The 14,712-nt window shown below is 42.9% G+C and overlaps 1 protein-coding gene and 1 long non-coding RNA gene across 3 annotated transcripts in view; one reads left to right on the top strand and one right to left on the bottom strand.

The window, feature by feature from the left end:
• The window catches only part of TGFBR2 (transforming growth factor beta receptor 2), a 60,527-nt gene extending 46,109 nt beyond the window's left edge, over positions 1-14,418 (top strand). Inside the window, exons 5-7 of one of the 2 annotated variants that reach the window (XM_039708417.1) lie at positions 648-789; positions 8,489-8,616; positions 12,075-14,418. In XM_039708417.1, the coding sequence (XP_039564351.1) occupies positions 648-789; positions 8,489-8,616; positions 12,075-12,254 (450 nt within the window). In that variant the 3' untranslated portion in view covers positions 12,255-14,418. The remainder of the gene's footprint in view (positions 1-647; positions 790-8,488; positions 8,617-12,074) is intronic. The other variant, XM_039708408.1, reaches the window with a different exon arrangement.
• Positions 3,377-8,473, bottom strand: LOC120501759. Its single transcript, XR_005627397.1, has 3 exons — positions 7,276-8,473; positions 5,190-5,822; positions 3,377-4,096 (listed from the first exon to the last, which is right to left on the bottom strand). It is a non-coding gene; the product is annotated as an uncharacterized LOC120501759 (long non-coding RNA).
• Positions 14,419-14,712: the final 294 nt, after the last annotated feature.

The raw sequence follows: 14,712 nt of genomic DNA, 5'->3' as shown, positions 1-14,712 counted from the left end.
TCTCATTATAAAAACAGACTTTTAAACTTCACTTTCTGTAATGCAAAATCATAATCTAGATCTCAGCAAAGCTGCTAAAGTCATTGCTGAAAATTGCTCAGTATGAATAAAGTTTATGAGAACGTTTTTTCAAAGGGCAGATTTTTGGTTTCAGTTCAAATGTGTGGTTCTGCATTCAGCATTTGTGTGTTTGCTTTCTTCTCCCAGGCCTGCATTTACTCTCCTTTTAAGCCTACCATGAAAAGAAACAGCTAACACTGTAATATGCTGTGCAATATAATACAATGTTTCTTGCTCATCTGAAAGACACTTGGTCAGCAGCAATTGCTTCAGGCCGAAAGGCTGGAGTTTATCTGTGAATAGCCAAAGAGTGAGAAAATTTGTCAGTGTCAAAATTATTTGCTTAAGGAAGTAAAAAGGGCTATTTTTTTTTTCCTCACCAAGAGAGGTACAAGTAAGTTGGTAGTCAGGACAATGCCAGATTCCCCTGGCAGCAGAAAATATGGCCTGTGCCAAGTATAGCCTGAATTTTTGGATACATGTCAAATGGCACTGTTTCTGTGAAAGCTGAAGTTAAATCACAGTGGAATCCAAAACATGAATTGCAATTTCAGCTTGTGAGCTCTCCCCAATCTCTTCTCCTGTAGGTTGGCACAGCAAGATATATGGCCCCTGAGGTTTTGGAGTCCAGGATGAACCTGGAGAACATGGAGTCCTTCAAACAAACAGATGTGTACTCCATGGCTTTGGTCCTCTGGGAAATGACATCTCGCTGTAACGCTGTCGGAGGTAAGTGCCATCTGTTTTCTTCTCTCTAAAAGTATGTTGAGACAGACATGCTCTCATGGTTGTCTGAGGAGAGGGCGATTCTTTTTGCCTATCATAAGGTTTTCTAGTGTATCTGGATGCTGTAAATTAACAGTCCTTCAGTAGTGTGAGATGCACATGTGCATGGGCAGGCTTGCACACCAAGCACTGAGCACACGAGTAAATTGATGCTCCAAACTTAGGATAAGTTTGCTGTTAGGCAGGTCACTTCTAGAGATTATTAAAGTCTGGTTTCCCTATGACATCTTGGGTAGCTATGGATTGACTCAGTCTGGTTGATCTCATTCAAAATAATTGGAAACATAAGTCAATTTGAAATATTAAACTGAAGAAGTGATAACTGCTTTCTGTTTACTTGCATGGAATGTTAATTCTCAAACCTAGTAAGGGCCAGTTAAGTGTCACATTTACTAATTGGTAATTTCCGTAAGAGGCATCACAGTGGGATGGAAAGTTTCCTGTTTTCCCAAAGTCACCAGCTGCTGCACATCATGCTTTGTGATTTTGCAAGACATCATCCATATGAGAAACCAAGGGATGCTTGCGGTATAAAGTGTAGTAACAAAATAAAAATGATTGGAACTGACTATCAGAACAGCTCCATGAAAAGCTGCTATGCTTGTTCATGTTCAGAGTTTCTTCTGAAACAAAACCCTCCATTTCTGCTTTACCTAAAGTTGACCCAAAATTCCAAGTGTGCAACACTGGTATGTGCTAGAAATCAGAAAAGTTGCTGTTGGGATATCTACAATACATATTGCCATGTTTGAAGTTTTTCACCTTCCTTCAGGAACTAAAATAAGACAAAGTTGCATGTCAGATTCTTCAGCTTTCTGGAATTGTCTAAGAGTCATTCTAAAAAATATTGCTGCACAGTTCAGGGCTCACACAAGCAGTCTAAGGAACAGGGCTGTAAAAAGTAACACCAATGCGGATATTACAGTAGATATGCAACCGTGATTTGATTTGTTATCCTTCTTCCAAAACCACAGAGGCTCCCTTTTCATTGGACTTGGCATGGTTCCATCTTGAAGGGCTGCCATAGACGCAGAGACAGGAGAGTCTTGCAGGCTAGAGCACTGTGCTATGAGGAACACAGTGTACAGGGGGGAAACCAATGTCCCAGGGGAAGATGTGCATAGCTGCTCCTTGTTTCTCTACCAGCATCTGTGGGATACCACAAGGGAGGTCTCTGAAGCCACTCTGCACAGTGACTGTGTGGCTGTACCACGATGTCCATGTGCAGAAGGGAGGAATTGCCTCCATCTCAGTCTCCTGCTCTGTCTGACCAGCATTTGGTCTTGCTGGGTGGGCTGCATTGTGGGCAACAGATTTGCCCCTGTTTGCACCCTGCCAGGAAAGCTACAAAGCAAGTATGTGTGCTGAATGTGCTAGCATAAAAGCATGAAAAGAACACCAAATGCTTTTCTAGTCAAACGTTTAAGGGTAAAACATTTAGTGCTTCAGGAACTGAACCTCAGTCTGACATATTACAAGGCAAACCTATCCATATTTAATGGATCATGGTCATGCCTGTTTCTAAGTGCATTGGCACAACCTCAGCCTTTCATTAGCACTTTTGTAAATGTGGCAGAGGAGATTTAAAACCTGAAAAAAAAGAACTGTGCCCTGTCTCGTGATCTGTCTCTGTTTCTTGCATTTAGGAACTCACCTGATTAGTATAAATATGAGCTGTTAACTGTGGAGTCTTTCATCTTTGGTGATGCCTGAGTCCCTTCCTGTTCAGATTTGCTGAGTAGGGCAAAACGAAGATTGCAGCAAAAGCAAAGCTTATTGCTGCTGTTCTCAGAAGGCAACTGCTAAAAGAGGATATAAAGGGAGTTTCATAAGGAAGGAAAATCACCAGCATGTTTAGCTAGAAGAGATTGACCCATTATAACCTTGAGAAGAAAAGCTGAAGTCATTTCAGTAAAGGGAAATATTTCTCTGGCCCGGCATCCCCTTTCAAGTGATGCTTAACTGCCACCCACATCCTGATTTTCCCTATTCGTTTCATCCCTCAGTCATTCTCATCTCCAGAAACACATTTCTTGAATTTTATTTCCCTATTTCAGTCATCTTTCCTGAGGTGAGGTCCCCAGCAAAACCCCAGGAGCATTAGGGTAGATCTGTAGGGACTGGAACTTGCTCTTAGCATCTCTGGCTAAAACACTTAAACACAACTCCCAGGATGTAGATCCCTTAACTTGTCACTGGTTCTGAGCTGCAACAGCAGTGTACCATTACTCTAATTTCCTTCTCAGATTTTCCCCTGGTTGGAGCAGTCTGGTTGTCTTTGCAGCCAGCTGGTGAAATACCCTTACAGTGATTCATGACTACAGCTCCCCCTCTGCTTTCCTTCTCCATCTGTCACTTGTGAGACTCCCTCCTCTCCTTGCAGCCTTCCTGAGGAGCTGCCTCTGCTCACGCAAACCCCTCTTTTACTCCTAGACTGTTTGGCAATGAGAAAAATGTCTTTGCTTGTGAGGCAGGGTAGGCTGACCTCATTGTAGACAGTCCCTTCAAAGAAGCCTGAAAGATCGAGGCTCTGCCTCTGCAGGGCAGGCTTGGCTGTGGTGTCAACTCAGAGCAATTTTGAGGGCAAGAGTGGGGAGTCTTAGCCGAGACAACAGCATTAACAACTTTATTTAGGGAGGGAAGCATGCAAGGAAGGGGGGCTAATTGCCATTCAGCCACACAGAGGTACAGGGACTTATTTCTTTTTCAAAGGGAGCTCTCGGGATTCATTTGTCAGCATGCAGGTGTTTGGTGGGAGGTGATACAGGCAGGTCCTTTCACTACAGACGCTTTGTCAAACACAGCCTCCACACTATGCCAGGCCCCTTCAGTCAGCAGACATTTAAACAAAAATACCCAGCAGCACAACCCATACTGTGAAGCTGCTGTAGTAAATAAGCAGGTGGGGATCGGCTTTTGTGAAAGGCCACGCTGTTCGTTGTTACTTTGTTGTGCTAAATATGGAGAAGCAGAAATGGGGCGCAAGGGAAAGGGAGACAGAGGCAAAGATCGAGGTTGACTGATTTTTCACTGGAGTATAATTTAAGAGGCATATTTAGAAACTCAGCAATACTACTTTGGGGAGAACTTCAACTGTTCCACGCTGCTGTTAACTTGGTATTTCATTCAGCACAACAGCTGTGCACCAGATGCTACACGTTGCAAGAAATATAATTTTCATCTCAACCACTTGCTTTCAGAGTGACACAGCTTTGGTGACTGTGACAAGTGTAATTTCTCTGACAGGCTCCTAGAAAGAAAAGAAAACCATCTGGTTTGAATCGCAACTGCTATGGGTGAGGGACTATTGGGGGTGGCAGGGGAGAAGGAGGGGAAAGGGAACTTTAGGCTGCATGGATTTGGTGAAGAGGGAGAAGACAAACCCCTCAGAAAATGGCGATGTTGCTCGTGCGGTATTGTACTGCCTGGAGTGGTGGCTGGCTTCAGTGTAGTAGCAGAGCTTTGTTTAAAATGGCAGCCTTGCTTTACCAGAGCTGTGTTTCACGTGAATAAAATCAGGAGTAATCTTATGCTTATTTGGGAAGAGTCAGCCAAGAGCCACAGTTTGGCAACTAAACATTTGTGCATCCTGTACCTCATGAAGTGCTCAGCTTTCATCACACTGACATGGAGCAGTGACATTCCTGGCAGCAGGGAGCAATCAGATGGCCTGTGCAGCAGGGCTGTGCCTGCCCAGTGGGCCCTGAGGTGGCTGCAGCTGGGGGCTGATTTAAAGTTCTTCTGTGAAGCAGAGCCCAGTCAGGGCATGTGTGTACTGTACTGGCTTGTAGTGGCATACAACCCTGCTAGGTAGATCCACACAGTGCAGTGTCACCCAATGACAGGCATCCCTGTCCTGGAAATTCTCCCAGTGTCACCACAGTGCTACATGTAAGGTAGCAAGTGCTGTCCTTCAACAAGCCCTTGTGGCAGTGGATAAGGTCACTGCACCACACCCCATGTTGAGCACTGATGTGCTCTGTGTTTGCCACTTTCCCACCTCAGGATTCACTGTGCATTAGCTGAGCAGCTCCTAAGCCTACAATGATGGCAGAGCTTGTGCACTCCCAAATCTGTAGAAGGGTGATTGTGTTTTTGATCATCAGATGTGAAGTCATTTAGGAGGTGTGTGTGCACTCATCCCAATGCATCCTTCCCTCAACAGGCAAACCTAGGGAAATTTATGAAGTAAGCATTTGACAGCATCTTAAACCTGGCCATGAAACAACTTTTGGGTCTCTGCTTTGGGCATTATTTTCCCTTTGTGCAATCAGTGTGAGTTGGCAGAATCACTACCCAAATTCCTCTAGCATGAAGAAAGACACTCTCTGAAGGACTCTTACCTGTGTTTGCATGAGCTGTCACAGTTGCTCCACCATCAACTGATTTATCCTTTCCTTCCCCTCATAAGCTCTAAATAAAGGGGCATTTCAAAGGAACCTAGAAGTTCCCAAACACAAGCTGACTGCTGTGGACCGTGCCTCACAGTTGACTTCTGCTGGCCTTTCACCTCACTCCTGCTTTGATTCTACATATAAAACATCATCCAGCATGAGAAGTTGTCCCACTGAAATCAGTAAGACAGATTACATAAGGGAGTGTCAACAGGGTTTGTGGTATGCTCTTCTGACCCAAAGAAAATTTCACTGCAAAAAGCTTAGAGTAGAAAAAGACCACAAGTGAGCCAAATTTTCCAAGCTTTCATCACACAGAACAAATAGATTTTCAGTAATGTCTCTGTTTTGGGTTAAAAATCAAATCCCAACCTTTCTGAAAACTATAACTAGGCCAATATCAAAAGAAACTAGAGGTACAGCAATTAGTAGTGCAAGTGAGCTCTCAACCATAAAGATTAAATGGTGGAGGTTAAAGTTGAAGGAAGTCTGCCATTTTTGAATGCTGAAGGTTCTGTAGTTCGTGGTTCCTGATGTATTTATGGTACTTCATCCGCTTGTCATTTTTAGTGCCCAACCAGTCTAAAACCAATGAAAAGAAACATATAAGGCATGAGAAATAGAATCAGCATCTGTGTACAACCACACACAGGCATCTAGCCACAAACATCTTAACCTACCTCAGAATGACATCTGTTACATCTACTGCAGCACGTAAACATGATCCATGAATAACACCAGCTATTACTGCAAAATGTGTCTGACACTTGAGATTCCGCAGCATTAGGATGACTTACTGCATGAGGATTTAATGGGCTTTTTTTACTTTCCAAGGGAAAGAGAAGCATGATAATAAATAACAAGGAGATGCCACATGCTTTTCAAACTGAGGGAAGGCATAACTGTATTAGTAGAAAGTCGTTACAGTGAATTGGTATTTGGCCTAAATTTCTCTTTCTTTACCATAAACAAAAACAAAGCAACAACAGAAAATCCAAACCTGAAGAACCTATTAAATCCTTGTATTTGGAAGAGGAATGGTCATAATTTAAAAACAAATTCTCAAACAGAAAAAATGTATTATGAAGCTGTCAATTCCCAGGAAAGGTTTTCCGTTCTCCTGCTTGAACCATCTCATTAACTTAAGTAACCTTGAGATTAAATTAGTGAGAGGGAACAACAAGTCAGCACCACAGCACCAGCTTCCCTCTGTTGGCCATTGAGACTCTTTTAATTCCTCACCCTGCAAGATCTCAGAACCTTGGCTGGTGTCCATGACCACTACCACAACTGAGCCATGACTGATGGAGATGGTGCAGGAGATGGCCATCTAGGTCATGTGATTAAAATTCTCCTGGTGAACTTTAATATTTTTGTTAGCTTTGAACATACAGGTATGTATATTCACTGTGCATCTGCTGCATGCAAACCCAGGTCTGACTAGCAACATGGGAACTTCCCAATTCATTTCTAGGGCTAAAGTCTTGTAAATTTACTTTGTCTGAGTCAGCTCAGACTCAGATTAATGTGGGTGAAACTGGTTTGCATTCTTGTAGGAAAAAAAGCAAAGCAGACTTTGGCCCTTGGGTCTTAGGAGATGGGAGTTTTGTTTCTGGACTATAGCCATTCTCCAGAGCATCTTGTGGAAAGTGGCCAGCAGCAGATGGCTAGGGAGAAGGAAGAAGAGCTCTGCAGGAGGCATCTGTGGGGTCATCTGCTGCACTGCACACAGTTGTTTGCAGCTGAATCTCTAAATGCTGAGCATTTGAAGCAAAAGGTTTAATATCCCTTCCAAAATGTTGGTTATTGTAACTTGGCTATTCTTTTTAAGCATTAGCCTGATAAAGTCTTCATCTCATGGCCATCACATACAAGTGAGATCTACAGCTTGACTTCAAGGCTTTGGAGAAAAATCCAAAGATATTTGTCTTCAATACTACCTTGCTTTTATCATGAGATGTGACAGAAGGATCTGACCTGTGTTGTCTTGATCCTTAGTTTTTTTCAGTAGCATATCATACGACCCCATCCTTACCTTTCTCTCCCAAAGTAAACAAATCCAAGTGTTAGATGTTCTTCCCATTTCTTCTGGGCCTTAAATCCTTATTCATATTTCTCAGCAGTTTTTAGCCTTTTAGAGGAGTAAGCAACACTGGGCTCTGCAGTTGAACTTGGTTGTAGCATCCGGCAGCAGTGGTTTGTCTCTCTGCTCATTCGTCTCTGTTCACACGTCATCTGGGCATTCACATGCTTTCTCCAGACTGCTTTGTAGATTATACTTCAGTTTTTCTTGCCCTCAATTAATTCCTAGAAAGAAATAAGAGGCAGCAGAACAGGCCAGCTTCATAAATCTTTATCTGATAGCAGCAAGTCATTAGGCCTGTGAGTAAAGTCTCCATCTGTTCCCAAAGAAACCACAGCATTTTCTACACTGTGTCAGCATCTACTATAATATTTCCGCTCTCAGAGATTTCTTGAGTTTTCTCCAAAGGTCCCATATGTCTGCCTCTTCCTTTCTCTCTCCAAAGAAAAGCAAAGAAAATATGCAACATGCAAACAAAAACTAGAGTGGCAGCAGCCCTTTCAGAAAGCTGTGCCCCTGTATCACAGGCCAAAACTGATCCATTTTGGGAAGGAAATCTAAAATAAGAGCAGACTACTACTTTCTACAAAAGAATGCAGTTCAGGAGTAAACAAGGGCAGTGTGGCAGCTTCCAGCATTGCTTCTTAACTGTATCTTTGCCCTTTCCAAGCAACAGTTTTGTCCTAGCAATCCACACATTCACATCTACCATGACCTAGATAGATTTCAGTTTATATTTAACCTGATAAGTGTGTGTGGACTCCAGGAGAGCTAAGGGTGACCAACTGTTCAAAAGCTGGGCTCATGCAAAACTCACCTTAAACCTCCTGTGCATTTTACCTCGGCAGAGATTGAAAGGCTCACAAACCATTATAGATTACTCTGCTTCTTGAACTGTTGCTAATATTATTATGTACTCGGGAGTTTAAATGAGAATTGTTTTGTTGGCTAGGAAACAAAAGGGGAGGGAGGGAGTGTGTGTGAGAAACACATTTGAAACATTTTTGAAAATGCCAACTGGCTTTGCTTTGTTTGGAGCTGGTCAAGCAGAACAGTGGCAGCGAGCAGCTAATCAGTAGCTCCTACTCCCAGAGAACAGCCAGCTCCCTTCACTCTTGGCACCAGCACAGCCCAGCTAAATACCCTGTGTTTGCTTCTTTCCCAGAAGTGAAAGAGTACGAGCCCCCATTCGGCTCCAAAGTGCGAGAACACCCCTGTGTGGAAAGCATGAAGGACAATGTCCTGAGAGACAGAGGGCGACCCGAGATCCCCAGCTCCTGGCTTAACCATCAGGTAAGAGCACCACGCGTGGGCAGTGGGAGCTGCATTGTGCATTTAGCTGCTGCCTGAAGCCTGAGCCTTACCTCAGTGCCCTGCCCAGCAGGCTGCACCTGTCTTTGCATGGAGAGATCTGTCACACATGGAGAAATTCCATCGCAGAGAGGCACTGGTGCTGACGTGGTTCAGACACCACAGTGCTCTGCAGCGTGCCTGCCCCAATGCCCTGGTATTCTTGCTGCACACCAGTGTAATCTAAAAGCAATCAAAACACACACATTGGAAGCCTGAGATCCAAAAATCATCCAGAGAGCCACAGAATATTTAGGCCCTTAAAACACACTGTGTGTAGGCTCTGAAAGGGCAAAGAAAACTTCACACATGGGCCTCTGTTGCAGGCAGAATGGGAGCTTCAGACAAAATTTATTAGAGAAACCCTCCTGTTGAGTCATGAGGTACAGAAAGGATCCCTTTGCTTTCTAAACTCCGTCTCAGAGAGGTGTCTAGGTGTGGCTGGGCTCAGTCCTAGCCACAGATTTTGTCAACAGTTTACATTTTAAGGATTACACAGGTGCAATTGAACCATTATACAACTTTGTCCCACATGATTAAGGATGCCAAACTAGTTATAAAAATATAAATTATTTATTATGATAATGACTAGACTAAAAGGTCTTAGAGTTATATACTACACAGTATAGGAGCTGTAACTACTCGTATAGTGTGCACTATGAAGCAATATTGAAGCAATCATATTAAAGCAGCTATACTAAAGGTAGCAAAACCAATTATTAACTTAAGATTGATGTCAGCCACCCATGCTAACAAGCTTAGGAAAATCTCTTCCACTCAGCCTCAAGGAGTAACCTTGAGGGCATGGAAGTAACCTTGAGGCATTGGACCCCTCAAGAGGAGGAATCTGTACACTTTCTCCAAGAAGGGTTATGTTAGATGATGCTATTGTTAAAAGGTTGGACTGGGCTTTCATAATATAAAGCTGACTGACTGTCAGTCAGATGTCTCCAGGCCAGCTCAGTCAGCTCAGCAGCTTTAGATAAGTTATTAATAGTATCACTTGTTTGTTCCTTTGTTGGGCAGTTCACCAGGTCTACCACATTTTCACCTCACTATCAAGATGTTTAACTTTGAGTCAGGCTGGTTTCAGCATTAATCAACACCAAAAGCAGCGTGGTGCCCTTCTCCATCCACCACTGGTAGCTTTGCAAACAGGGGACTGTTCAATTTGTTTTACCCCATTTCCAGGGAGACCATCCTACTATATAGGATCTTCAGCAGAGAAAGCAAATCTGAGTACTTTACCATGGAAACCAGTCACAGTTGTATCCCAGCTGTTGACAGGTTAAAGGAAATATGAAATTAGTCTTCAGCAAGCCAGTATGGTTTTATTCAGGTTGTGCATTAGCAGTCCGTTTCCCTTGCATATCACAAAGTAGGTTGTCAGCTTCCTCCATTCACGAGCACCATGGTTGCACTTCCTAGGCAATAGTAGATTTTTCAGTGGATGAAACTGAATGGAAACAAGCCAAACACATGCATTTCTTCACCTTTTCTCTCAATAGTTTTATCAGTAGAGATATTAGAGAAGTGAGGCTTGGTCATTCCACTTCTCAATGAAATAGTGGTCTTTAGTGACAAAAGGAAAGTATCACAATCGTTTACAAAAGCCCAAGCAGCCAAGAATATCATCTACTATTTCCTTCAAGAGCAATGTAACACTCCCTTTTTAATTCCATTTGGGAAGTTAAAATCAGTCTGACAGCTACTTAAAAAAGACCAAGTGAGTGGTGAAAATCAATCATCTTTCCAACCAGGAACATCTGCCACCTGATGACCATGGCAGAATGCAGCCCCTTCCTGGACTGCAGGGACTTGCTCCTTATGTACTCAGCTGTGAGGAGCATTTAATGAGGGAAGAAAGTTGAATTTTGAGGGACACCTGGGTATCTGATACTACCAGCACTAAAAGTCCTTGACAGCAAGGCTGAGTGTGCAGAGAACTGCAGCTCGAGGTGCTGGGGTAGAGCTGTAGGATACACTGTGGATCTCATCCCCTCTGGGTTTATAAAGCAAGTAAAATGATAATGGATTTGAACCTAGATGTCCTGCATTTGACTTCATAAGTTTCTTCCCTATATAAAACCCACACCTTAAACTGCCCCCAGCACAGAGCACCCCACCAGCTGGGAGGGCCATGCACTTGTGCTTATGTGTCACCAGAACAGGCATAGCTGGCTCCACAGGGTTCAGCTGAGTCTAAGGAAGAAGATGCCTGATAACATGCTTAGAGGACATTTAATGAAGGTGGATTTAATTCCCTTTGCCTGAATCCCTTCAGCGTTTCACATTGTGCTGTCTAAGATGCAGTGATGCATCAGTTTCTGCAGGGCTATGATGGTTTGCAGCAGCTGAGGATCTGCTTTGAACTCCATAGAAGTTGTTCTTATTGTAATGGCTCTTCCATATTCATTTCCTTCCTCTGCAGTTGTGTTTTTGTAATGAACTCATTATTCATCATGATAAAATTCTGGAATGGATTTACATATTACAATTACCCCACACCCCCCTTAATGAGATTTGTTGCACTATTGATTTCAAGTTAATGTTTAATATTTAATTTAATTTACTGCTTGTAATTTCAATGCCAGCAGAAAACTAATGTTATTTGTATACAGACAGTAACATTCTGCTATTAGCATTGACATCAGTCAACATCACCAATTAGGTAAATTATACAATTAATGCAGTGTTGTGAAATGTTATTTTTTTAAATAAGTTTAAGATAAATCCTACTTAATGGGCTTTTAGTGCCATAAAGCAAAACACAGTTTCCTGGCAAATACTTCATGTTTATAAAATTCATTACAGAGATGCAACTGTTTTTTTGCTCCTGCAAACATTTGCATTGGAATTGAAGGTTAAACAGTTACAACTGTGAGTGATGTGCTTAAGTGTTCATAGGACTGTGGCCCATATTTGTCCATAGATTTAGGTAGTCTACAAGAAATTAATAAAAAGCTGATGTACAGCTCAATAGTGCTGGCAATCACGATTTTTTTGTTTGAAAAACCGAAGCACTGTTCAGGCTTGCAAGGGCATGGGTTTAACAGGAGGTCAAGTTATCCAAGAATTTTGATCATATTTATTAAACAAAAATCCCTGTTTGATTCTATATCACAAGTCTGAAGCATCATTGTTCTTGTTACAACATATCAGACCACGTGCCCAGAAATGACAGTTCCAGCTACAGTGCTGAAAATATTGTAGTAGGGTTTCTTTAAAACAAAACGAAAAGAAAACAGTGCCCCCATGACAGAAGCAGCAGATCCCGTAAAGAACCCCCAGGACACACGTGAAGTAACGCCCAAAATTCGGAGGGCACTGAAGCAGCTCTCTGGGAGAGGCCTTGCTGGTGGCTGGCCCCCTCACGGCTGCTGTCTCTGTGCTCCCTGCAGGGCATCCAGATGGTGTGCGAAACGCTCATCGAGTGCTGGGACCACGACCCCGAGGCCCGGCTGACGGCGCAGTGCGTGGCCGAGCGCTTCAGCGAGCTCAAGCACCACGACAGGCTCTCGGGAAGGAGCTGCTCGGAGGAGAAGATTCCCGAGGACGGCTCCGTGACCACCGCGAAGTAGCGCGTGCCCGAGAGCTCCGGAACGGAGGGAAGTCGCTCCTAGACGTGTTCACCTTGGCAAAGGAAGAAGTGCCTTGACTTGCTTCCTGGAGGACTGAGGCTGTCACTACTCCCTTTAGGCTCCAGCTCTGGAGAGGGAGATGTATTCTGGGAATTACAAGCTGGGGGAGTAGCAGTCATACCCTAGCACTGGCGGCCAGCATCATGTCGTAGGAGGAGCTATATATGGTAGCACTTCCTCAGGAAAAGGATTTGAAAATAGCCAATAACATTATGCACTTTATTAATGCCTGTATATAACTATGAAATTGCTATTTTTATATATATATACACATATATATATAAAAAATGCATATGTATGTATGTGTATATATATATATCTATATATCTATAAAGAGCCATGTCCTGGGAAAAGAAAAGTTATTAAAAAAAGGGCTTCCAGGAAATTACCAGTGCATTAGAAATCCCACCCTTTAGGGAAGGAGCCTGGGGAGACTGGTATAGCACCACACCAGCAATTGTGCACTAAGCGTTCTGCCAAAAAATAGGAATAATATGCAATAAGAAGATGACTTTCAAAGCATGACCTGGCTGTCATCCTGCTGTTCACAGTTGCAGGAGCAGTGTCACAGCAGACAGGCCAAGTTGACTTTGCAGTTGTACTTGCATGGTCCTGTCTGCAGCACATTGTGGAAAGTTCAGGAATACCTTTTCCCTCTCATGCTAACCCCAAAGTCCTCAAAGTGTTCCAGAACAGGCATGTGAGGAGGTTTGGTCCTTCTCACATGAGTGTTTTGTTATCAATTTCATTAATGTTGTATGTTTATTGTTTTGAATTTGTGCTGCTTGCAAACAGGTTGCAAAATTTCAGTAGGATCAGTTTTCCCCTCCTCCCATCCCCACCCCCAAACCATACAGAACAGGACAGGGTCAGCAACAATCCAAGCAGATGTTTTATATTTGCTGTGCATTCTGAGTGTGGGCAGCCCTATTATTTTCCCCCTTTTACCTTGTTTGTTTTGCTATAAGAACAAACTTTTTTTTTTCCCTGTACAGTGTGTCTAATTGCTAGGCAAACCACTGTGACTGTTCCATGCTTTCTAAAGTAAGAGGCAACAGCTGTTGCCCTTATTTTTGCAAAAAGACCTTGGAGGTGAGGGAAAGCTCCATAGCAGTAGGTTAATGGCATATCCTGCCCTCAGCATTGCTTGCATTTAGGGCTGCCTCAGCAAGTCAGCAATTCACAGAATGTAAAAAAAAAAACAAAAACAAAAATAAAGAAGGACTTTCAACAGGATCTTTCAGACTTTGCTTACATTTTTTCAGTTCCCCAAAATGCTTGAGACAGTTGACATCACATTGGACTTACATATATAACAGCAGTGTGTTTAAGAAGTGCTAAAAAATTTGTCTTTAAGTGTTTTACAGTGGTTTATCCTCTTTTCTCTTCCTCATGGCATGTCAGCAGGCCTTGAAAGTTAGAAATTCAACCAGCACAAACCAGTCACGGACACATGTATCTGGTGTGGCTTATTAAACACCTTTGACAGATAAACATCAGTATTTGTCTCAAAAATGTTGCCATGCAAGTTAATAGCAATCATGCTTATTCAAATAGGAGTTAAGATTTATGACGGCAAATACTTTATTTGAAATGGTTTTGTAAGTGCCTTTTTTTTTTTTTCATTTTAACCAAACTGCTCGGAGATGTTAAAACAGAGTGGGGCAAAACCTCCACACCTACAGTGGAACTTAGCAGATACTATGGCATTTTTGTAGGGGTGGAATGTTGTACATTCACAGGGCCATAGGCAGAGGTAGGAGATGTGGGTGGGAAGTGCATCCAGGCAGGTGGAAGGTCTCAGCCCATTTCTCTTCCTCCATCCACACAGAAGGTCAAGGAATGGCAACCAGTAGTTCCTGACAGTACTGACGTTTTTATGGGGTTTTTTAACACTACATGTAAAGGAAAATTTTTATTCTTTTAAGGAATACTTCACCTGTACATCATGTATGAAATAGGAATGTGAGCAATATATACTCTTGTATATCAAAAGTTTCAAACACTTAACTTGCTTTGTAAACTGTTTTGAGGGGGGTTTTGTCTTGTTTTGTTTTGTATAAATCAAATGTTTATTGGAGCAAATAAAATAACACCAACACAAGTTCGTCTCTGGAGCATCCAGGCTAGGGAGAGGCCTCTTCCTAAAATGAACCCTATCCAAAATGATTCAAGTCCATTTCTTCCCACTAGGGGCCTGAATGTCATTCTCAGTCTGTACTGCGTGCATGTGTCCTGCTTTGCTAATGACTCCTTCCCTGAGTCTCCACCCTGCCCTTCAGCAGAACAGCACTAGCCGATGGCCAAACTTGCTGGCCCCTTAGCCCCTGTGCTGTTATACCTTCACTAGTCTTGAAGGGACGGAGAAAAGGCTTACAGCTGGTGCTTTCCTACTTCT

Source organism: Passer montanus, unplaced genomic scaffold (assembly GCF_014805655.1).
Source record: "Passer montanus isolate IOZ18808 unplaced genomic scaffold, ASM1480565v1 scaffold10, whole genome shotgun sequence".
Taxonomy (NCBI): domain Eukaryota; kingdom Metazoa; phylum Chordata; class Aves; order Passeriformes; family Passeridae; genus Passer; species Passer montanus.
This window is presented reverse-complemented; position numbering and strand designations above follow the sequence as displayed.